At 41.3% G+C, this 25,088-nt stretch overlaps 4 protein-coding genes and 1 pseudogene across 4 annotated transcripts in view; 3 read left to right on the forward strand and 2 right to left on the reverse strand.

Annotated features, from left to right (window-relative positions):
* Positions 1 to 5,443: 5,443 nt before the first annotated feature.
* Positions 5,444 to 7,572, reverse strand: LOC126953515 (histone H3.1). The gene has a single exon (XM_050788948.1). The coding sequence runs from the start codon at positions 7,534 to 7,536 to the stop codon at positions 7,126 to 7,128; it is 411 nt and encodes a 136-aa protein (XP_050644905.1). The 5' UTR covers positions 7,537 to 7,572; the 3' UTR covers positions 5,444 to 7,125.
* Positions 7,573 to 8,775: 1,203 nt separating this feature from the next.
* LOC126953523 (histone H2A type 1-D) lies at positions 8,776 to 9,560 on the reverse strand. The gene has a single exon (XM_050788957.1). The coding sequence runs from the start codon at positions 9,509 to 9,511 to the stop codon at positions 9,119 to 9,121; it is 393 nt and encodes a 130-aa protein (XP_050644914.1). The 5' UTR covers positions 9,512 to 9,560; the 3' UTR covers positions 8,776 to 9,118.
* A 157-nt stretch (positions 9,561 to 9,717) lies between these two features.
* LOC126953542 (histone H2B type 1-C/E/F/G/I) lies at positions 9,718 to 11,014 on the forward strand. The gene has a single exon (XM_050788974.1). It carries the CDS (start codon positions 9,828 to 9,830, stop codon positions 10,206 to 10,208), a length of 381 nt encoding a protein of 126 aa, XP_050644931.1. The 5' UTR covers positions 9,718 to 9,827; the 3' UTR covers positions 10,209 to 11,014.
* Positions 11,015 to 12,464: 1,450 nt separating this feature from the next.
* Positions 12,465 to 13,003, forward strand: LOC126953331 (40S ribosomal protein S10-like; annotated as a pseudogene).
* A 1,185-nt stretch (positions 13,004 to 14,188) lies between these two features.
* LOC126953332 (uncharacterized) overlaps positions 14,189 to 25,088 on the forward strand; it is a 37,274-nt gene continuing 26,374 nt past the window's right edge. Inside the window, exon 1 of the mRNA XM_050788824.1 lies at positions 14,189 to 14,939. Within this exon, the coding sequence (XP_050644781.1) occupies positions 14,526 to 14,939 (414 nt within the window). The 5' untranslated portion in view covers positions 14,189 to 14,525. The remainder of the gene's footprint in view (positions 14,940 to 25,088) is intronic.

Genomic DNA, 25,088 nt, shown 5'->3' on the forward strand with positions numbered 1-25,088 from the left:
TTTGGTTGTGCCTTTAATCACAGGACAGATTGTAGCCAGCACTGTATCATTCACCACATTCTATTACCCCAACAAATCGGCATCATAGTATCCAGTCAAACTATCATAGAGACAGTCTGCTCCACATACATGCTGTGGGGGTGACCCTGGGCAAGCTATACAAAGTTTCCTTGTTTTAAATGTACTTTAAAATTCTAACTTGTAATTATTTGTTAAGTTGGAACGAGATAATCCTATCAAAATGCTTAAAATAATGTCTAGATTCCAAATAAGCAATCATTAAACATTAATTATGGTATATTACAATATTGTGGGTGTTCTCAATTCCTATCCTTAAGGTTCACCCTTCGAAAGGGATGAGACAGTTTTCTAATTTGCTAAAATCTGATTTTGAGAACTCCTCAAAATAATAAATAATGAAAAACTTAACTCATTGTTAATCCCCATAAAACGTTCCAGGTCCTTTGGGTGGAATATTTGGTTTTTCCTCCATGACTTGTGAGGAGAACCATCACAGTTGTTTGCTGTTTGATGAATTTATGATACATGGAAAAAGATTGCAGAGTAAAGTTCTTAGCCTGGGATACATAGAAAGGCTTCAGGGGATCTGGGAATAAGTACAGGAAAAAAAAAAAATCAAATTTTTTTTTTTTCTTATTACTATTCTCCAACAGAAAGTTAGCATTTTCTCTATGTATGAACTCAGGCAACAAACAGTATAATTGGCAGTACAAGTGCTTTTATTTGTATCACATTGCCATTGCCAATATCTCAAAATTGCATTTAAAAATCTCAATCCTAAAGCCGGGCGCAGTGGCTCACGCCTGTAATCCCAGCACTTTGGGAGGCTGAGGCAGGAGGATCACAAGGTCAGGAGATCGAGACCATCCTGGCTAACACAGTGAAACCTCGTCTCTACTAAAAATACAAAAAAATTAGCTGGTCATGGTGGTGGGCACCTATAGTTCCAGCTACTTGGGAGGCTGAGGCAGGAGAATGGCATGAACCCAGGAGGCGCGGAGCTTGCAGTGAGCCAAGATGGTGCCACTGTACTCCAGCCTAGGCGACAGAGCAAGATTCCGTCTCAAAAAAAAAAAAAAAAAACTAAATCCTTCCAATCTATAATAAGTCTTAGTCACATGGACAGATTATTATTTAATGTATTAATTTAAAAAGCACCTATGCCAGGGCATGGCTTATGCCTGTAAATCCCAGCTCTTTGAAAGGCCCAGATGGGAGGATCACTTGAGCCCAGCAGTTCAAGACCAGTCTAGCCAACATGGCAATACCCTGTGTCTACTAAAAATGCAAACATTTATCAGGCATATTGGCACACAGTTACTTGGGTGGCTAATCCCTTGAACCTGAGAAGCAGAGACTGCACTGAGCCAAGATGGTACCATTGCACTCCAGCCCGGGCAACAGAGTGAGACTCTGTCTCAAAATCAGTAAGTAAATAAAATAAAAAATTTAAAAGCACATATGTTAATATTTCACCAATTTGGATTTTTTATAATTTGATAATGGCGTATTAATATAATTGTTTTATTTTGTATTCCTATATATTATCTAATGCATTTAAAACCATTATTCTAGGCGGGGCACAGTGGCTCATGCCTGTAATCCCAGCACTTTGGGAAGCCAAGGTGGGTGGATCACCTAAGGACAAGCATTCGAGACCAGCCTGGCCAACATGGTGAAACCCCACCTCTACTAAAAATACAAAAATTAGCTGGGCATGGTGGCACATACCTATAATCCCAGCTCCTTGGGAGGCTGAGGCAAGAGAATTGCTTGAACCTGGGAGACAGAAGTTATAGTGAGACAAGATCACGCCATTGCCCTCCAGTCTGGGCGACAAGAGCGAAACTCTGTCTCAAAAATAAGTAAATAAATAAATATTAATCTGGCCGGACGTGGTGGCTCATGCCTGTAATCCCAGCACGTTGGGAGGCCAAGGCTGGTGGATCACTTGAGCCCAGTTCAAGAGCAGGCTGGACAACACGGAGAAACCCTGACTCTGCTAAAAATACAAACATTAGCTGGGCATGGTGGCATGCTCTTGTAATCCCAGCTACATGGGAGGCTGAGGCACAAGAATCACTTGAACCCAGGAAGCAGAGTTTGCAGTAAGCCAATATTATAGCACTGCACTCCAGCCTGGGCAAGAGTTAGATTCCATCTCAATAAATAAATAAATAAATAAATAAATAAATAAATAAAATGCTTCTTAGAAGGAGAGGCATAGTGTGGGCCACTCAGAGCTAAATGGTGAAAACTTGAACAAGTTACCTATTTCATAATTGATCTGCATCTTCAATGGTGTATAATGCCTCACCCAGTTATTCAATTTAAAATGAAAAACAAGAGTCAAGCACTACTATGTCAACAATACTGCACAGGGCATACTGCTGCAGAAAACAAGCATTTGGGGAGTAGCCACAAAGGCATAATAAAGAAATGGAAAGTTAAGGACAGTTGAATTATGTTCTGGTTTGACACAACTCCCTAGATGTATTTCTGCAAGTTTTTTTATGTAAATATTTGTATGCCATACTATAATACCAATCTGTACTTTTAGTTATTTGTAAACTACTAGGAAGATTTAAAAGTGGACAAGTATGCAGTTAATATGAAACAGATTATAATGGCCTTCTAAGAAATCAATGGGGGGGTGGCCTGGTGCCGTGGCTCACGCATGCAGTCGCAGCACTTTGGGAGGCGGAGGCTGGCGGATCACAGGGTCAGGAGTTCAAGATCAGCCTGGCCAATATAGTGAAACCCCATCTCTAGTCTCTACTAAAAATACAAAACTTAGCTGGCATGCACCTGTAGTCCCAGGTCCCAGCTACTCTGGAAGCTGAGGCAGAAGAATTGCTTGAACCTGGGAGATGGAGGTTGCAGTGAGCCGAGATCACGCCACTGCACTCCAGCCTTGGCAACAGAGTGAGATTCTGTCTCAAAAAAAAAGAAAAGAAAGAAAGAAATCAATGTAAGAATTCAAAACAGAGAGAGATCTCATCGATTTTGAGAGACGGGGAATGAAAAATATAAACATTTCAAAATACATCATTAGATTAGTTTGAAGTTTAAAACAGTGCAGAAGAGAGAAAAAAGAAGAAAAAAAACTGAAAAAAAGATACTCTGAAAGGTAATATAATTAGACCAAGATCACATAGCTCCTAAGGGGCAAAACAAGACTCAAATACATGTCATCATGTTTGCAAATTCCATACTTCTACTAAACCACAGTTCCAGAGTGTTGATTTAAGGCCATATAAAAGAGTTTGATTGCCATACTAAAGTTATTCTTAAATCTAAAGCTATATGAATCCAGCTTTTTCTCTCTCTTTTTTTTTTTCTTTGAGACGGAGTTTCACTCTTGTTGCCCAGACTGGAGTGCAATGGCGTGTTCTCTGCTCACTGCAACCTCCATTTCCTGGGTACAAGTGATTCTCCGGCCTCAGCCTCCTGTGTAGCTGGGATTACAGGCACGCACCACCATGCCTAGCTAATTTTTGTATTTTTAGTAGAGACGAAGTTTCTCTGTGTTGGTCAGGCTGGCCTCGAACTCCCGACCTCAGGTGATCCACCCACCTCAGCCTCCCAAAGTGCTGGGATTACAGACGTGAGCCACCACGCCCAGCCAAATCCAGCTTTTTCTTCATGGCTTGTAAGAATAGAGAAAAACAGTTTTTAAGTGAAGAAAACATAAAGCTACAAGGAGATGGGGCATATAAATTTGAAGCTCATATGAGGAAGATTTCACCCAGAGCAATGAAGAGGATGAATGACAGCAGAAAGGGATGAGAGAAAGGAACCACCCATCAGAAGGCTGTAACAATAGCCAGTCCAAAGAAGAGATAGAAGAGCAAGAATTACAACCATGAAAAGGCAAATAAACAAGGGAAGATGAATTTAGGGAGAATTCACCAAACTTAGTAACAGATTGGATTTGGCAACAAAGGAAAGGGAATAATTGAAGTGTCGGTTAACAAAGCAATAGTGTTGTTGTGAATAGAATATATAGGAATGTCACTTGAAAGGTTGCTTCCTAGATGTGGTTGGATATGTTGAGGGTGTGTTATAGGTAAACAATAAAGCCAATATCCAGCAATCTTAGTTAGACAGAAGCTACTTAGATGAGGATGGTCATACTGAGAGTCTGGTACAGAAGATGAACAAGTGGATATCCAGCAATCATCCAGAAATGCAAATTTGATACTTAGGCAAGAGGACAGGCCTGAAGGGAGAGACTTTAGTTACCTGCAAGAAACTAACTCCCAAACCCATGAAGGCAAATAGGACAGTACCTTAGAGAAGTCCCGCAGTTGGAAGGCTACAAGTCAGTTCTTCCTTTGTTGGTGCTCCAGGAAATCAAATATAATGGGTTAAAGCCATTTTAAGATTAGAAATACATGGGCTCCATAAAAAGTGAATACACACTCAAAGTAAATGTGATTCATATTTGGCTCGTTTCTCATCTCAACCATTTGATTTTAATTTTTATTAACATTAATTTGTTCATGTCCTAGTTGCATTTGCTACATGAAGTCATTTGTATTTTGATGCGATCAAAAAGTGTGAAACCCTCACCTTTTGGGTTTTGCTCTGTCCCCAGCATTTACTTCCTTCATAGTCTTAGTAAAACATATAAATGTATATGCTCCCCAGATCAACATATGTTCAAGACATTGAGGAGTGAAGAAAATCAGTTAAATCACTTTCTGCCATCACTCCATTTTCCTCTCATATCGAACATAAGCTGTACTTCATTCACTATAAGCCTATATCGTTGTTTAAACAAGAAATGTAGTACTGAATATGAAACATGGTTGTTCTTTAAATTTCTCTCTCTAGGGAATTTTGTGTGTGTGTGGTGCTTGTGTGTATAATACTTGATCCTGTTACTTGAATATTTTGCAAAAGTTTATCTTCCCCATGTCCCCAAGCATGACAGACCCCTGAACCCAAAGACTCATGAACATTTTAGTAATTAATTTCCCCCAGTAAAAATTAAAAAAAAAAAACTTTTTTTGACTCATAAATGAGTCAAACTCTCTGTCTTTTATGCCCTTTCCTGGATCTCTCCTGAGTTCAGCTATGCAAACAGTCCCAACATCAGGAGAATCACTGATCATTGTATTTCCCATTTTCCCAAGGAAATGTTGAACATTTATTTGAACCCTCCCAAATTAACTAAATATCCAAATAGTAACAAGAAGCTATCATAAAACATTTTCAGCCCCAACTAATTTTATCAGAAAGAGCTGTTGTTCTAAGTATCCGTACTGCTGTTCTTCTGGAGAAATTCAGAAAGAACCTGTTATTTCTCTTCTCATATAAAACAGATTTCCTGGTTAAATCTCAATGAAAATCAAGTAGTTGTTCACTGTATGATAGGCCAAAAATGTGTAGGCTATTATGAGACAGCAAGCAATTGAAGACACAAATGGAATAGTTTATATTTTAAATGAAAATGAAGTTGTCCCTCTGAACTGTGAATCTCTGAAAGCTGGAGCGTTTGATAAAGGCCGAGGCTGCCTTAATAAAAAACTAGAGAAAGAAAATGTAAAGATCATAAAGGCTTAGCCGTTCTGGTTCATTGTAGAATAGAATTGGTGTGATTCCTCCTCAGGAAATTTAAACTATTTTGCTTTTCTGAATTTCAACAAACAACTCAGAAACAGGGTTGAGACTAGGTTGCTGCCAAGCTGAAAGACTGAGCTGGGAACCAATCAGCGCGCAGCGTGTCTATGTGTGACATAACACGTAATCATAGATACACTCGCAGCCTGATTTGTTTTTTTTTTTTTTTAACTATTAGATATCCAAACCTACAATCAAGTCCGAAACTTTACATGCCGTGACTCCTGGTGTATCTCCCAAGTGAAAGACTTAAGTAAAGAAAAAGGTTTGCGAGTCCGAAGGTGCAGTGAAGCGCAAGACATCCAGGCTCCTTCGGTACCTGAGTTCACTAATGACCTAGCAGCCTGTCTGCGGCCGCGCTCAAGGTGTTGGCGGCTATGTTAAGTATGAGCGGCCGCATTAAGCCGGAGCTTGCCGGTCGCGGTACTGTAATCTCAGCATTTTCGGAGGCCAAGGCGGGAGAATCTCTTAAGCTAAGGAGTTGTTTTTGGTGGTTTTGTGTTTGGGGATTTTTTTTTTTTTTTTTTTTTTTTTTTTTTTTTTTTTGACGGAGCCTAGCTCTGCTGCCCAAGCTGGAGTACAGTGGGGCCATCTCGGTTCACTGCAACTTCCGCCTCCCGCGTTCAAGTCCTTCTCCCGCCTCAGCCTTCCATGTAGCTGAGACTGCAGGCGTGTGCCACCACACCTGGCTAATTTTTGTATTCTCAGTAGAGATGAAGTTTCAATGTGTTGGGCACGCTGGTCTCGAACTCTTGACATCACGTTATCCGCCCGCCTTGGCATCCCAAAGTGCTGTGATTACAAGACTGAGCCACCTCGCCTGGCCAAGCTGAGGAGTTTTGAGATCAGCCTGGGTAACATAGTGAGACCTCGTTGTAAAAATAAATACAAATTTTAAAAAATCATTTGAATAAGGTTAGGCCTTGAAAACAAACGAGGGCATCTTCGTGCTAAGAAGAGCAGCGCCTCGGATTCGTTCCCGCTAAACAAGGCGGTCTTAGGAAAATCAAGACCGAGGCCAGGAAAGCCGCTGCCGTCATGCCCAAGACAGCTGTCCCGGCAGCCGAAAGGCCCAAGAAAGCTTGGGGCGCCCTTATTCCGAAGAAAAGTACTAAGCAGACCCCAAAGAAGGCTTTTGCGGATGGAGGCTGCTGGAGAAAAAGGTTGGTTGGTCAAAGGTGGCCAAGAAAGTTCCCAAGCCGGAAGTACCCAAGCCCCAGAAAGCGGCCCCCCAAAAACAGAAATTAAAAACTAGAGTACCTTAAAGGCTGTTTTAATAACTGCCCAATTATTAAATTTTTTACACCAATTCCGTGAAGGGAGGGGAGAGGGATAGAGGTAAGAATGCTTACTTACCTTGACTGAACAGAGATTCCAGTTTACGGACAGCAACAGTACACAGCAACTTTTATAGAAAAGGTGGTTGGCTCTGAAAAGAGCCTTTGGGTTTTGGTTAGCACACATTCACAACAAAATTTACGCCCTCTCCCCACGAATGCGGCGAGCAAGCTGTATGTCCTTGGGCATGATAGTCACTCGCTTGGCGTGAATGGCGCATAGGTTGGTGTCCTCAAAGAGCCCCACCAGGTAGGCCTCGCAGGCCTCCTGCAGCGCCATCACCGCCGAGCTCTGGAAGCGCAGATCGGTCTTAAAATCCTGCGCGATCTCACGGACCAGACGCTGGAATGGCAGTTTGCGAATCAGTAACTCGGTCGACTTCTGGTAGCGGCGGATCTCCCGCAGAGCCACGGTGCCGGGCCGGTAGCGGTGGGGCTTCTTCACGCCGCCGGTAGCCGGAGCGCTCTTTCTAGCAGCCTTGGTGGCCAACTGCTTGCGTGGCGCCTTCCCACCCGTGGACTTGCGAGCTGTCTGCTTGGTACGAGCCATTGCGAACTTCTAAACCCGCTAAATGACGAAAAACCGAAAGCCTAGGCTTTTCTACCCGTATATATAAAGGCAGCCCTGTTCTGATTGGACCAGGCAGCCTTTCCCCTGCAGCTCCATTGGTGGAGACCTCCACTCCCTGACAGAACATCTCCTGCATGTAGACCAAATATTAAAACTTTCCTCCGTCCGTCTCCTTTAACTGCTGGTGTTTTCAACCCTTTCCCCTCTGTGCCATTTTTCTGGCTTTTTTAAAAAACGTACTTTGATTTTCCTCTGCAAAATTTTATCTAGCTACTAGGATAACGTGTCTTACTTAATTTTTAAAAAAACGTTGGCGCCTGAAACTGGCTTTGATCAACGTTTTGAAAAAACGCGCGCTAGTTGTGATTGGTCAAGTGATTTCTTTTTACCCTCAAGTTTAGAAAGGCTAATTTTATATCTTGATTTGTCTATTTAAATTTGGAGATATTTTCAATAATTTGTTCCAAGTACACCATGACTATTAATTTGAAACCTGATGCCAAGCAACATGAACACATATTTAACTACAATATGACATCCTCACATGAAAGCACTCTCATCTTTTACAAGTTCAACTGGTATTTGTGTAATCTGCTGTAAAGAAAAGAAATAGCCAAATTTATAAATGGCACAAAAAGACCAGTGTGCCCTTGTAGTCATGCTGAACACTGTGCAAAGAAGCTCCACCTAAGGGCCATCTGGCTCCAGGGGATGTAGGTTTATATTCCTATTTATAATTAATGAGAGTTAGCTCAGTAGAGTGGAAAGTGGCTTGCAAAAAGCAAAAACAGACCTCAAAAATCCTTACAAATTGCAGGTAATTTCGTATCATTAAGATGCATACAAAAGATAATAAAAGGTTGTTTCTGGTTCTGTTGCTTTAAGTCACTACATTCATATGTAAATGTAAACACTGACGAACATTAACCTCTTCTCTGTATTTCTCACGCCTTTTAACAGCTTTGCAATCTTAAGGGGCTGCTGCATTGATCGATTTAAATTACCTGTGACTTATACTCTCTCTGCATTTTAATTACTTTGCCTTTTTTTTTTTTTTTTTTTTGAGACAGAGTATCTCTCTGTCGCCCAAACTGGAGTGCAGTGACCCGATCTCGGCTCACTGCAACCTCAGCCTCAGTTCAAGCTTTTCTCCTGCTTCAACCTCCTTAGTAGCTAACATTACAGGCGCGCGCCACCACGCCCGGCTAATTTTTGTATTTTTAGTAGAGATGGGGTTTCACCATGTTTGTCAGGCTGGTCTGGAACTCCTGACTTTGTGATCCGCCAGCCTCGGCCTTACAAAGTCCTGGGATTACAGGCGTGAGCCACCGCGCCCCGCCGATTTGCTTAACTATTTTTATGGCGACTTTAAAATGGAAGGTTAGTTTCACGTTACACAGTGTAAGGACACCAACTTATAGGTAGAAGAATTACTAAAGAAAACTGCAAAATAGCTGACATGGAAAAAAATATGAGCCCTTTTAATGAGTACATGGGTGGCTCTGAAAAGAGCCTTTGGTTAAGATTGCCTCCGTAAAAAGTCAATATACAAATTTTCGTTTTACTTGCCCTTGGCCTTGTGGTGGCTCTCAGTCTTCTTGGGGAGCAATACAGCCTGGATGTTGGGCAGGACACCGCCCTGAGCAATTGTGACTTTACCCAGCAGCTTGTTTAGCTCCTCGTCGTTGCGGATAGCCAGCTGCAGGTGTCGGGGGATAATGCGGGTCTTCTTGTTGTCTCGGGCCGCATTGCCCGCCAGCTCCAAGATCTCGGCAGTCAGGTACTCCAGCACCGCCGCCAGATACACCGGCGCGCCGGCCCCAACTCGCTCGGAGTAGTTGCCCTTGCGGAGCAAGCGGTGCACTCGGCCCACAGGGAACTGGAGCCCGGCCCGAGAAGATCGGGTCTTAGCCTTGGCTCGAGCCTTTCCGCCTTGCTTGCCGCGTCCGGACATTTTGATATCTTAAAATAGATGTTGAGCAACGCAGTGAAAAATGTAAAACTGAATTTTGTTAGCAAGTGAGAAACTATTATACTTGGAGGCCGAATTGTAAATAACGCTATTTGATTGGCTAGAACAACCTACCAATTACAAAGAATCGCGAGAATCGCCTAATTTGCATACGACAGGGCACACAGAGACAATTTATCCAATCAATATGTAAGTTTTCAAACGCCAGTTTAGGACACCAGCTCTAGAGATATTACGAGCTGCAGAGTGAGGATACTTGTCATTTTTCTTTAGGTTGTGGGCGAGGTGTTTCTTTAACATGCCCGAACCTGCTAAGTCTGCTCCTGCCCCAAAGAAGGGCTCCAAAAAGGCGGTGACCAAGGCGCAGAAGAAGGATGGCAAGAAGCGCAAGCGTAGTCGCAAGGAGAGTTATTCCGTTTACGTGTACAAGGTGCTAAAGCAGGTCCACCCTGACACTGGCATCTCATCGAAAGCCATGGGTATCATGAACTCCTTCGTCAACGATATCTTCGAGCGCATTGCTGGGGAGGCTTCCCGCCTGGCGCATTACAACAAGCGCTCCACCATCACCTCCAGGGAGATCCAGACTGCCGTGCGCCTGCTGCTGCCCGGGGAACTGGCCAAGCATGCCGTGTCCGAGGGCACCAAGGCTGTCACCAAGTACACCAGCTCTAAGTAATTCTAACGTCTTCATACCCAATCCCAAAGGCTCTTTTAAGAGCCACCCACTTTTTCAGCTATAGAGTTGTAATTACCTGCATATTTTCTGTGTTTACCAACAGATTTGGTTTTATCTTGATTTGAAGGGTTTGCTGCTGTGTAGGTCTAGAGCACAGTTCTTTTGACTGCTTTAAGGCAAAATGCTGTACTTAATCTTAAGTTAGTGGTAGCGTATTTATTTTACCCAAAGTGCTGGTTACAAGGCTAGCCCATTGTGCTGATGTGCACATTTTTCTTATGTTGTGCTGTGATGTGTCCCTTGTCAAACTGGTTTCATAAGCAAAGAACTTTTGAAATTAAGTAATATTTCCTTTGCTACTGACAGTGTGGGGAAAAAGAATGTCTTCCTTAATTCCGGTTTAGTCATAACAGCATTGGCAAGTTTGCCGGGTTAAAATAATATAATCAAATTCTTCAAAATATAAGGAAAGCAAGACAAGCCATGTGCATGAAAACTGAAAAATGTGAACACCGGTGCCTGGATGCAGCACTAATAATCAAAATTGTTCTTTGTTTAAAGAAAAGTTTGGCTACTGGCAAAATAACATTTGTGAGTAATAACTGGAAGTCCAGGAGAGAAACACCCTTAACCCTAAAATATTTTGTTGTCACTTCCTCAAAGTTGTTTTTTACTTTTTTTCCTTCAAGGTTGACTTCATATACGTTCATTTTATTCTAATAGGCAAAAATTGTGATTTTTAAATGAAAAAATAATTTATGTCATTCTACTTACAAATACCACAATTTTTCTATTCTATATACTCACATATAAAGATACTGAAGTTGTAGTGTATTGCTTGTAATTACAAACCTTACTTAAGATCATAAATTGTTATGAATGGCATCCATTGTAGAATACTTAGAATTTTTACAAAATATTCTTGTATTTTAAAAATATTTAAAATATTTTATACAAAATATTCTTAGAATTTCAACCCAGTTAAGAAAAAAGGAATAGTATTCTATATTACTTTCTTTTCTTTTTTTTTTTTTTGTTACGAAGTTTCACTATTATCGCTCAGACTAGAGTTCAATGGCACGATCTTGGCTCACTGCACCCTCCGCCTCCTGGGTTCAAGTGATTCTCCTGTTTCAGCCTCCCAAGTAGCTAGGACAAGAGGCAGCTGCCACCACACCCGGCTAATTTTTATATTTTTAGTACACACGGCCTTTCTCCGTATTAGCCAAGCTGGTTTCCAACTCCTGACCTCAGGTGATCCACCCTCCTCAGACACCCAAAATGCTGGGATTATAGGTGTGAGCCACTGCACCCGTCCCACAATTTTTTTTCAACTTCCCACTCCCTGTCTGGCACATAAATGGACACAGAACACAGCACTTACAAAGCATATATAAACATTCAAATAAACCCCAACTGAAAATATGAAAACAACAAGAAAAACCTAGAAAAATGAAAGCTAAAAATAGTAAATAGCTTCATGTGCAGATTTACATTGGTATAGCAGTCGATTTTTGCTTTCTGTAGTTCCATAAGTAAATATCTAAACTAAGGTGTACATCAGCTTGAGGGGAATACAACAACTTTCTGAAATTATATGCAAAAATGTGGCCATATGTGTTTCTCCTTCCCAGAACAAATTATATAGCTTTCTATCAGATTCTAAAAATATTGTGATCCACTGTGCTAAGCAGAATAAGGCTACCCCAATGATGACCACATCCTAATCCCTGGAGTCTGCAAATTCCTGCAGTCTTTGTTACATTACGTGACAAAGGGCAACTAAGGTTTATATGGAATTAAGGCTACTAAATTGGCTGACCTTAAGGAGATTATCCTGCATGTTACGAGTTAACCCAATACAATTACAAAGATTCTTAAAAGTGGAAGAGGGAATTGGAATAGAGAACTAGAGATATGGCAGCATGAGAACGATTTGGCCATAAATTTCCAGCTTTGAAAGTGAAAGAAAAGGACCATGATCCAAGGAGAGAGTGGCATCTACAGGGTAAAAAGGCAAGGGAAAAGACACAGGCTCTTTATTTCTTTAGTTAATATCAAGTCAACACCTTGACTCTTTTGCTCAGTAAGATCTGACTGAGCCCCAATTTTAAAAACTATATAATTACAAATTTGTATTTTTTAATCATAAAATGTGATAATTTTTCAAACCAGCAATAGGAAACCAGTGCAACTATACAAGTTTAAGAATTGAGTAATGTACCAGCCCTGGCCCGAGACCCCACAGTCGCCGAGATGTTGATGCCTTAGAAGAACCAGATTGCCATTTATGAACTCCTTTTTAAGCAGGGAGTCATGGTGACCAAGAAGGATGTCCATATGCTTAAGCACCTAGAAATGGCAGACAAGAATGTGCCCAACCTTTGTGTCATGAAGGCCATGCAGTCTCTCGAGTCCCAAGGCTACTTGAAGGAACAGTTTGCCTGGAGACATTTCTACTGGTACCTTACCAATGAGAGCATCCAGTATCTCCATAATTACCTTCATCTGCCCCCAGAGATTGTGCCTGCCACTGAAGGCCGCAGTCATCCAGAGTCCAGAGCCTGGCAGCCCTCGGCCTAAAGGTTTGGATGGAGGGTGAGCAACCTGCAAGACTCACAATAGGAGAACCCGACAGCGATACCTACAGACGGAGTGCTGTGTCCCCTGGTGCTGACAAGAAAGCCAAGGCTGGGGCTGGATCAGCAACCGAATTCCAGTTTAGAGGCAGATTTGGTCATGGACGTGGTCAGCCACCTCAGCAAAACTGGAGAGGATTATTTTGCATTGAATAAACTTACAGCCAAAAAACTCAAAAAAAAAAAAAAAAAAAAACCCAATTCAGTAACATATTAACTAATGTTCTATTAAATTACAATTTTATACATTTAAATACAAATATGTAAATACTATTACAATTATTATAGAAGTATGTAAATTCTTCCTAAATATCACAGGCTCACAGAATTTTGATATTGGTGGGATTTTAACAGCAGCAATTTACAGTTCCTTTTTGTTTAGTCTCTACATATTTGATTTCTTTTCACAGTAGAAATCCTAACATTTGTATGGAAAGGAGGAAAATTTGATTATTTTTAGGTTTTCTGGCCAGCTTTGGGGCTAGCTTTGGTTTATATGTTCCATCTTGGGGAGGAAGGAGTCTAGTTCCTATAGCTAGCTTCCCGGGAGAATGGGAGGGAGAGAGAGGAATGTAGAAGGAGAAAAACTTACTGCTGAGGCCGTCATTTTGTAGTTTTCTGACTCCCAACACCACCTTTTATTTTAAAAGTCTGTAGGAAGTCGCCTATTTAATACCTTGGCCCACTACACGTTGCCAATTCTCTTGTGATAAAGGCTGCTACCAGAATCAAAAAGAAAAGAAAACTAACAATAGAGAACTAAACATTAACACACCAGTGGGTTTTTAGGTTTAGATGTGCGAGTTAGCTAGTTGTTTAAATGAGAATTATAAATTTTAATAAACAGGGAAGAAAGAAAAGCCAAAATTGTAACACGGGCCTCCACAATGAGGACTAGAATTAATGGGATCACTAATTTTCTTTCTTTTCTTTGAGACGGAGTTTCACTCTTGTTGCCCAGGCTGGAGTGCAATGCTGTGATCTCGGCTCACCACAACCTCTGCCTCCTGGGTTCAAACAATTCTCCTACCTCAGCCTCCTAAGTAGTTGGGATTACAGGCATGCGCCACCACGCCCGGCTAATTTTGTGTTCTTAGTGGAGACGGGGTTTCTCCATGTTAAAGACTGGTATTGAACTCCCAACCTCAGGTGATCCGCCCTCCTCAGCCTCCCAAAGTGCTCGGATTACAGTCGTGAGCCACAGCGCCCGACGGATCACTAATTATCCATATTTTTCTCTTCGGGAAGAAAACCCTTTTGGTCAGATTTCCCTTAGCTTGGTGCTGGAGAGGGTGAGATCTTGCAGTTTTCAAACACTTCCTAAGGGGGTTCGGTCCCCAAGAGAGCAAGCAGCAGAAATGTCAGAGGCACCATGCCTGTGGGAACAAAGCTGAACTCCTCATGGAAGGAGATTGCTACAGTTCGTCTTGTGAGCCGAAGCTCCTGTTCAATCGTTCTAGAGCATCCAAGCAATAAATGATATTAATCTAAAAATGTTAATATATTTAATCTCATTTAGTTGTTAAAATAGGCCTAAATTTCCTCTTTGGGGACGTAAGACTTGCAGAGACGCCTCCATGGAGAGCGCACTCTTCCGGCGGGAACTGGTATCCTTGGTGACGTCATCCGGGTCTGAGCTGTGAGGGGTGGGGCCAGCAGGCAGTACCAAAGTTCCCGTATGTGCGTTTTCAGTCTTCAATTAGGTCCGAATTCCCAGCATATAAGGGTACTACCGTTGCTCATCTTCCAGATTTCTCCAGTTTGTCTTTCAGGCTGGTTCGCCATGTCTGGTCGTGGCAAAGGCGGAAAAGGCTTGGGTAAAGGGGGCGCCAAGCGTCACCGCAAAGTCTTGCGAGATAACATCCAGGGTATTACCAAACCTGCCATCCGGCGTCTTGCTCGGCGCGGCGGTGTCAAGCGCATTTCTGGACTCATCTATGAGGAGACCCGCGGGGTGCTGAAGGTGTTTCTAGAGAACGTGATCCGTGACGCTGTTACTTACACGGAGCACGCCAAGCGCAAGACCGTAACAGCGATGGATGTGGTCTACGCTCTCAAACGACAGGGACGCACTCTTTACGGCTTCGGCGGCTAAGGCTCTTGCTTGAACGACTCAACATCTAAACTATCCCAAATTAAAGGCCCTTTTCAGGGCCGCCCACACTTTTCCTTAAAAGAGCTAATGACTTTTGCTAACCACTTAGTCACTTCATAAGTCATTGTTACTATCCACAGGTACGTATGTCTTTCGCGGTTTTTTTTTTCGTTCGAAATTATGTTTGGTTTCAGCATACGATTTTTAAGGCTAGGATCCTTTTGCATTTAGAATTGCTATATTAGGCATACCCTTTGCAGGAGGTATAGTAGGGGCTTAGGTTGCACCGAAAAGGTTAGAGTGGTGGTGTTTCATCTGTTTCTCTTGCCTTTTTTTTAAATACTTAAAACTGCATGGTTTTTCACGTAACTAGGAAAACTGCCAGAGTGCGTAACCGCTCAAAATGGCGGACAGCGAGGAACAAAGCCGGTGTCTGGCAACGGGCGGATACACGAATTAGCATAACGAATCTTCTGGGCGGTAATGTGGGCTTTAAATCCTGGCGGCTTGTTTTGTGTTAACGACCGAGTTTCTGGTGTGTAGAGGCCTCTGGGGTAGATCAGCTCACGCGAGGAGAGGTTGTAAGTATGCATTTCGGTATATTAATGAAGCCAGCCCAGTTGTCCCTTAGGAAATTCTAATATCTGCTGTTTTTTAAATAAAGAAATTTGACCTTTTAATCCTACCCTAAAACTTGAAATTTAACATTTAACTCACATGAGACAAAGTTTAGGAACTCATGTACCTGCCTCAAGCGAGGAACTGAAACTCACCGGATCACTGCATCCACACCGTGAGACTCCATGTTTCTCAACCATCATGATTGCTTCCTTAGCACTCCCTGATTTCCTGTTTTCTCGCTCTTCTCGCTACATAAACCCCCCCAATTTTGGTCCGGGAGACGGATTTGTGATTTCATCTCCCTTTCTCCTAAGCAGCAGCACGGGATTAAAGCCTTCCCTCCTAGGTCATTGAAATTCTCTGGCGAGCAGCAGGACCTGGACTGAACCCCTGGAATCTCGGTAACAAAAACATTTAAAAAGTAGGTAGAATGTTTATGACAGTTTTTATAGTATACATACTATGCTATAATAGGACATTATACCCCAAATTGTTGAGTATATAGTAAACCCCACATAATCGAGTTGCATGGCTAGCAGAAAAAATGAAGGATTAATCATCTTAGTGTTAATTGCCGTATGATTTCTTTCCTGTAAGCAGAAACTAACTGCTGGAAAGCATTGTAGAAACTAGTTAGAAAATGTTCCAACGGATTCTGATTGACCAGCCAGAAATCCCTTTCCCCTGTTTTGCAGTCCTGCCACAACTCCAATTAGAGGACCAGTCTTACATATATTCGTTATTGATAAGTGGACATAGACCTTAAGCCAGTTTCAGCCAGCTTGTAGAGATTGAACAAATTGTCTTTGTGCCCTACAGTTCAACTTTTAGCATAAAGCTAAATCCCACCTCATTGTAATGCTAAAATCCTCCCCATGGTTCACATGAAATGTATGTTACATGTTTTGCCAAAGTGTAAGTGCCTGACTTCCCTCATGAATAATATTCAAAGAATTTTTCCAAACCTACTTAATCTGTGATGTAGGATTGACTGTAAGGCATGTATATATTCCAGCTCCCCTTCACTGACACAGAGTGCTCACTACATCCTGGGATTCTTCTCCCTCTGAAAATAAAGCCTTCGTTACTTCCTACTTGGATCTCATTGTCTATTGTTCAAAAAAGACATGTACTCATTCCACATTGAAAACATCCCCGTTATGCCCCAGATGTCTTGGAGATCTGGTTTGTTTAAAGAAGGATGCCGCCATAACTTTGGTTGTGTCTCCAGTTTTCTTATCTAAAACAGGCTCCTCTCCCCTACTTCCCCATTTTTGGACGTTGATTTTTTGAAGACCAGACTTACAGAATGGTTTTTTTTTTTTTTGGATTGGCTTGATTCTTAATCATTTTAGCTTCTGTATTCTCCATGTCCTGTAAAGTACAAGTGACTTCCATACACTTAATTGAAAGGTGAATATACCTGTCAGGAACAGTTTACACATTTAATGTACATAGTAGTATACTACATCAGAAGCACTTGATGTCTGGTTTTATGCAAATTCAAAGTGATAGAAAAATCGCAGGTTTGGGCTGGGCACAGTGGCTCATGCCTCTAATCCCAGCACGTTGTAAGGGCAAGGTGGCCGGATCACCTGAGGTCAGGAGTTCAAAACCAGCCTGGCCATCATGGTGAAAACCCAACTCTACTAAAATAAAAAAAATTAACCGGGCATGGTGGCAGGCACCTGTAATCCCAGTTAATCAGAAGGCTGAGTTAGGAGAATGGCTGGAGCCTGGGAGGCGGAGGTTGTAGTGAGCCAAGGTGGTACCACTGCACTCCGGTCTAGGCAACAGAGAAAGACTGCCAAAAAAAAAAAAAAAATTGGTGGTTTAGGGTGATAGTTCCACTGAAAATGAGATTTTTCTTCTAGCCAACAAGTAATCCGTAGGCTGATACTTTGAAATCAGGAAAATAGTTATTTTGAATGTCATTTTTTAAAAGTGTGACCTTGTGCATATATATGAAAAGCATCATGTTATTGGTACTAAGGCACTGGTTTGAGGAGAAAAAGTTTTATGAGGATGTTAGTGTAACAACAGCGACAAAAAGGAGCACATAGCATGTGCCAAGCATTGTTCTATGCTCTGGGAGTTAAAGCAGTGAATGAGAAAGAACAAAACAATATGTCTGTGTACATAGAATTTATATTTATTGGGTGGTGCTACACACACAAAACAAAACATACTGTGTCAGATGGTGCTGACTGCTATGAAGATCACTGAAGCAGGAAAAGGCATAGCATGTGGTGGGAAGAGGTGATATTTTAAATGATACTGTCTTGGGAAATTTTACTCATAAAATGATAAAGAAAAAAAACATTGAGAAAGTGAGGACGCTCCTGGCTGAATAAAAAACCTCTTCCTTCTTTAATCCGGTGTCTGAGGAGTTTTGTCTGCGGCTCGTCCTGCTACAGGAGAATATTCCAAATGGAATACCAAGCAAGAAAGCCTGGAGGTAAAAAGCAAGTATTATGGCTGGAAAAAGGGGCAGAAGTGAGGCAGACATTGGAAGGCAGTACAAGGGACCCCACCACACTTCTTTACATGCTACGCTGACTACAGCAGCACCCAGCTCCATAACCTTGCAGCCACTGAAGCTTCCGCTCATAAAATCAAGCAATCAGACATCAAAGAAATAGAACACTCTAACCACAAACATCCTGGCCATCAGCATAGGGACTTCCAAAAGACCTTCCCCAAATGAACATGCACTGTAGGGTCTTAGATTATCCTAACCTAAATTTTGCATCATGTTAATGATAAAAATTATACCCCTGCATGAAGATTTAAGATGCCAGTGAGGCCTGAGACACAGGAAAAAACATGACAAGGGACTGCAAAGGTGTTTCCAAAACAGACCACCCCAAACATGCCATGATGTCACCTGGACAAAGCCCAGAAAAGAATAACAAAATACACACTAGCTTGCTTTCAAGGAGCCAGCTGCAAGTATACCTCTGGCTGCTGTCTCCCTTTCTGCTCAAGCCGAAAGCCCTAATAAACTGCCTTGCTCAAGTCCATCTTATATTCTTTGTCGATTTCTATTTTGTGAGGGTCAAGAACCCACTGCTGGTATTGGAGAGGGTGCAAATTAAAAACCAGTAAGATCTGCAAGGCAAATGGAGACGAGTCTCTATATGGCCTTGTAGACCAGTATGACTACTGTTTTATTCTGAGTGAGATGGGAGCCACTGCAAGGTTTTGAGCAGAGAACTGACATACTCTGATTTATAGACACACACACACATATATATGTGTGTGTGTGTGTGTATATATATATATATATATATATATATAAAAATTTTTTTTTTTTTTGGAGACAGAGTCTCATTCTGTCACCCAGGCTGGAGTGTAGTGGCGCAATCTCAGCTCACTGCAACCTCAGCCTCCCAGGTTCAAGTGATTCTCCTGCCTCAGCCTCCCGAGTAGCTGGGACTACAAGCGTGTAGCCACCACACCTGGCTAATATTTTGTATTTTTAGTAGAGATGAGGTTTCACCATGTTAGCCAGGATGGTCTTCATCTCCTGACCTCGTGATTCGCCCGCCTCAGCCTCCCAAAGGGCTGGGACTACAGGCATGAGCCACCACACTGGACCTGATTTATATTTTTAAATGAGCTATCTGGATGCCTGATGAAGAATAAAGTGTGATGGGACCAGGGTAGGAGCAAGGAGACCAGTTCAGAGGGTACTACAGTAATGCAGTTGAGATGACAGTGGCTTGGACCAGTGTGTTAGTAGTACAGGCTATGAAAAGTGCTTGGATTCTATATATATTTTGAATTAAGGTTGATAGTTTTTTCTGAGCTACTGAATGTGTAGAGTATGAAAAACAGACAAAAATGTATGATGATTCCAATGATTTTAGCCAAAGCAACTGGAATTGGAGGTATCGATTGCTAAAATGTGGAAAAATAAGAAAGGAACAAGTTTTGGAGAGGATTCAAATTCTTATTTTTGTATATCCAGAGAGAATTTAAGATGCCTGTTACATATCTAAGAGAAAGATATGAAAGATATGAAATAGGCAGTTGGCTATAAAAACCTGCAGGTTAGAAAAGAAACATGGGGCCCAGTGCAGTGGCTCACACCTGTAATCCCAGCACTTTGAGAGGCCGAGGCAGGTGGATCACCTGAAGTCAGAAGTTCAAGACCAGCCTGACCAACATGGAGAAACCCCATCTCTACTAGAACTATGAAATTAGCCAGGGTGGTGGCACATGCCTATAATCCCAGCTACTTGGGAGGCTGAGGCAGGAGAATCACCTGAACCTGGGAGGCGGAGGTTGTGGTGAGCCGAGATTGTGCCGTTGCATTCCAGCCTGGGCAAGCGAAACTCCGTCTCAAAAAAAAAAAAACAAGAAAGAAAAGAAACATGGAAACATAATTCACAGTCAAAGCATAATTGCCATAAGAGTAAAAAAGCCACAAGATGGGACTAAATCTCTTAAGAAAGAAGGTAGATAATAAACAGAAAAAGCTTTGGGTCAAAGAAGTAAAGAATGTTTGTTTAGTATTAACGACGTGAATTTCTAAGTTACAGTTTTACAATTTCTCCAGTAATTTTCCTTTTCTCCTATAATTTTCAGAACAAACAAATATTATTCCTATTTTACAAATGTGGAAAAATGCCCTTACTCATAAGAGTATAACATAACATTGGAATCCTCACTCAAATAATCTATTAAAGTTAGAGCCATGGGGAATAACTTTGGAGATCCAGTGATAGATATTCACAGTTTTTACAAAATACACCCACTATCGTCACATATTTGGGCACATTTCAATCCCCTGATTGAATTCTATGTGTTCTCAGGCATCCTGAAGCCTATTTGTGGAAACTGGCTTCAGAGCTCTGTATCTGATGCTGCCTTTTCTCTTCCCTTAGCTCTGCCACTTCTGATCGCTCTGAGAAGATGGACCTGGAGAATGAAAATCTCCATCTGATTATTTTGAACTGATGTTTCCTTGTTGCTGTGGAGATACTATACATATATTTATGTCATGAACACTAAATGACCAGCCCACAGCGTTGTACTCCATACTCAGAGACCCTGTTACTTACTTGACATCTCTACTTGAAAGTCCAATTAATATGAACTTCCAATTTCAACAGAATTTCATTCTCTCTGACAAAACAGCTAATCTCATCATCTTGAAACTGGTGAATGGCATTTATACTCTTAGTTGGAATCATTTTTGTCTTTTTCTTTCACATCCTACATAACAATCCATCAGTAAGTTCTATGAGCTCTTCCTTGAAAACACAAACAGAATCCAACCATTTCTCATTCCCAATGCTACTCCTCTGGTCAAGCCACTGCCATCTTCTACCTTTATTACTACAACACTGTCATCACCTGGTTCTCCCAGAGGAATTCCAATAAAGGGCAATTCAGATCAGATGACTCCTCTGCTGAAACCCCCACAATGGTTCTCATGTCACTTAATGAAAAACTCAAGGTCCTTTCAGTGGGTTACGGGCCACACTGTCTGATCCTTATTAACTCTTTGGCCTCAAATCCCACTACTCTTCCACTCCTTCCTAGCCAACTCCACCAGTTCCTGGAACTTGCTAGAGGTACTCCTCACAGGAACGACATACCGATGGTTCCCCTTGAGTGGTCCAGTCAGCTTCTAGATTTCTGTAGGTGGTGTTCCCTCACTTCCTTCGGGTTTGTATTCAAATATCATAGTCTTCTTGTGGCTATCCATAACAACATTGTTTAGCATTACAACCCCTCCCCACCACCTCCCTCTATATTTTTTTCCTGCCCTTGAGGAGCATCCAGTCTATTTGGTCAGTCAAAACATGCCTTTATGGAAAGCAGAGCAAGAATTAAATACTATGTAGAATGTCAGAAAAGAGGCCAGGCACAATGGCTCACACCTGTAAGCCCAGCAATTTGTGAGGCTGAGGCAGGTAGATCACATGAGGTCAGGAGTTCGAGACCAGCCTGACCAACCTGGTGAAACCCTGTCTCTACTAAAAATACAAAATTAGGCATGGTGGCAAACGCCTGTAATCCCAGCTACTTGGGAGACTGAGGCAGGAGAATCACTTGAACTCAGGAGGCAGAGGCTGAAGTGAGCAGAGATCGTGCCATTGCACTCCAGTCTGGGCAATGAGAACAGGACTCCATCTCTAAAGAAAAAATAAAAGAAAATAGAAGTTCAGACAATAGTATAAATCATGTCAGTATTGGAAGTGATGGTTGATGCTTGGACAAGTGGGTTTGTGCCAGGTTTGGAGGCATGTTAGGCCAATGACAGGAATGTGGACTTTCTTCTGAACAACAGGGAACCACACAAAATCCCTTTCCTAACCCAGCAACTGTTCTGATTATGTAAAACAATTCTCATATATTTTACAAAACTACTTCTTGCATTTAGTATATTGAATTCAAATTATGTGTTTAATTTGTCTGAACAAGTGCCTGAATGAATGGATATGAATGAAATAAATGTAAATCTAAACAAATTTACAAATGATGAAATGAAATACTTCAGCGTACATGTGAAGTATTTCCTTTCCCTGGCAGAAAAGGAGTATATTTCAAGAAGAATCCCTTAAAAAACAAGTATCATAGGCCAGGCACAGCGGTGCACACCTGTAATCCCATCACTTTGGGTGGCCAAGGCAGGTAGATCACCTGAGGTCAGGAGTTCGAGACCAGCCTGGCCAACATGGTGAAACCCCATCTCTACTAAAATACAAAAATTAGCATGGTGGCACACATGTGGCCTGTAGTCCCAGCTAGTCAGGAGGCTGAGGCAGGAGAATTACTCAAACCCGGGAAGTGGAGGTTGCAGTGAGCCAAGATCACACCACTGCACTCCAGCCTGGGCGACAGAAAGAGACTCCATCTGAAAAAAAAAAGGAAAAAAGGGGGAAAAAAATCAAGTTTTATATAGTAGCAGAGATTTTTGTTAAGCACCCACTCTTTTTTCAGCATCTACAGTCTTTTGGAGTATAAGGAGAGTTTTCCTTTTTTATAACTAAATTTTTGCTATAAGCAATATTTCATAGTTTACAGAAGTTCTTTTTATAGAAGTTGAAGTGATTTTCCACAAACATGTTTGTAGATTATTTTTTCTTTACTTGCTTTTAAGTTTGTACTTCTAGATACATTTAAAAATGTAACAAATCGATATACAAGTTATAAAGAATAATATGATGGCCATGCTTGAACCCAATTATCAATCAAATATATTGGTTATGTCTATTATATTTGTTATATTACCAAGAACTGCTTTGACCTCATCTCTCATCTTCCTGCTACTGCCCCCAGAGGTAACCATGACCTGACCGTAAATTATGTCACTTTCTGGCCTTAATCCTTCTTGTTCCCCTGTTCCTTACAGTCATTTCACACTTTTAAAATTTTTTTCCTTTTATGCGAGGATATTCTATTGTCTTGATTTTCAATTTCCTTAGTAAGTATATCTTAAATTTACTCTATTCATTTTTGTATTGCATAGGATAATAGCTGGTACATAGTTGGTGCTCAGTGATTACCTGTGGAATAAATTAATTTTTCTTAACATAGGGCAGGGAGACTTGGAGAGGAAAGGGCCTAGGGAGAGTTTCCTATTTCTTAACCACACCATGGAGAGTTTTGGATAGAGACAAATAGAGAAAGTTACCTTCAGAGGAGCTATTGCACCAAAAAAAATGTAACAGCACTCTTAACATTTTGGCATTGACCCTTATAGTCACTCTTTTTTCCTAAAACTATATACTGTGTGTGTGCGTGTGAATGTGTGTGTGTGTGATGTCACATAAATAAGAATACGCTATTTGGCAACTTGGATTTACCCTATACAATGCAATGAGCATATTTTATGTCGTTTATCTTTTTTAAAAGCATTATTTTTAACAGCTGCATAATATTCCATTAGGGATAAAACCTAGTTTTAGGCAAAGTCTAACTCTTCAACATTAATATTTCCAGTTTTTAGCCACAGTAAACAAAAATATGGACAATATTAACATAAAATTAGAAGTTAGAATCAGTAAGACGTATATTTTTAAGTATTTGCATAAAAGAAAAGGGAATACTCTGGAATGGGGACTAGATTTCAAAGTTGATGAGTAAGTGAAGCTAGGTAGTGTATCATAAGGTCTGTTTTAGTTGCGCTGAGTTTGATATGCCTGTGAAATACTTATTTCGTGTACTATTTAGAAGCTTAATCACCATAATTTTTGATATCGACTGAATTGCCTGTCCCCAGCCCACAATTCAAATGTTGAAGTCCACTACCAAGTACTTGAAAATGTGACTTTATTTGGAGATAAGGTCTTTAAAGGTGTAAAATGAGGTTTTAGGGGTGGGTACTAATCTAATCTGACTACTGTCCTTATAAGATTATATTAAAAAACAAACCACACACACAGAGGAAAGACCAGAGAGGGGAAACCCCAAGGAGAGTGGCCCAAGAAAAAATAAATCGTGCTCACTGGGTTGATCTTGAACTTGCAGCCTTCAGAATTGTGACAAAATTAATTTTTTTAAGCCACACAGTCTTGGTAGTTTGTTTTGGAAGCCCTAGCAAACACACTTCTCAAATATTTTCATTCTAGGATTACTTTTCTCCACACCTTTTCTATGTTATGCCAGCTTTTGTACTCCACAAAGACAAACACACAGAACACAGATGCACATCCACCCCTAGTGTGTGTTGTAGGGGAGGAAAGAGTGTTTCCTTTTACCCATCTTATGTTCATTGGCTGGGGCCCTGAAACAAAATACAGATTAACAAGAGAAAAACATACACATTTATTTTTTAAATTTATTTATTTGTTTATTTTTTGAGACGGAGTCTTGCTCTGTCGCCCAGGCTGGAGTGCAGTGGCGCGATCTTGGCTCACAGCAAGCTCCACCTCCCAGGTTCACGCCATTCTCCAGCATCAGCCTCCGGAGTAGCTGGGACCACAGGCGCCTGTTCCCCGCTAATTTTTTTTGTATTTTCAGTAGAGACGGGGTTTCACCGTGTTAGCCAGGATGATCTCAATCCCCTGACCTCGTGATCCGTCCGCCTCGGCCTCCCAAAGTGCTGGGATTACCGGCGTGAGCCACGGCGCCTGGCCAAGAGAAAAACATATACATTTAATATAAAGTTTTACATGACATAAGGAAATAAAGACCTGAAGAAGGGGTTAAACCTGAGTGTTTTTGCACTAGGTTTGATGAAGAGTAGAGAGTCATGCAGAAATATAACGAGACAAAAATAATATGAGCCAAGGATAATAAACAAGGAGAAATCGAGCAATGTCTATTTGTTCCGATTCCTCTCATACTCTGCAAGACTCACAGGAAGGTCTTAAGACCTGCTTCAGAGGAAGGTCATAAGAACATTCCTGTCTATGTTGTTCTACTAATTTCTTAGAATGTTCACTGTGTCAAGGCACCATACTTTGGAGTGCTATGTTGTCGTTTTCAGAAACCTGAGGTTGCTCATGGAGTACTATGGAGTAGCGATCTTTTTTTTTTTTTTTTGGTCCCATTTTAGAAATTTGA

Source organism: Macaca thibetana, chromosome 4 (assembly GCF_024542745.1).
Source record: "Macaca thibetana thibetana isolate TM-01 chromosome 4, ASM2454274v1, whole genome shotgun sequence".
In the NCBI taxonomy this organism is placed as follows: domain Eukaryota; kingdom Metazoa; phylum Chordata; class Mammalia; order Primates; family Cercopithecidae; genus Macaca; species Macaca thibetana.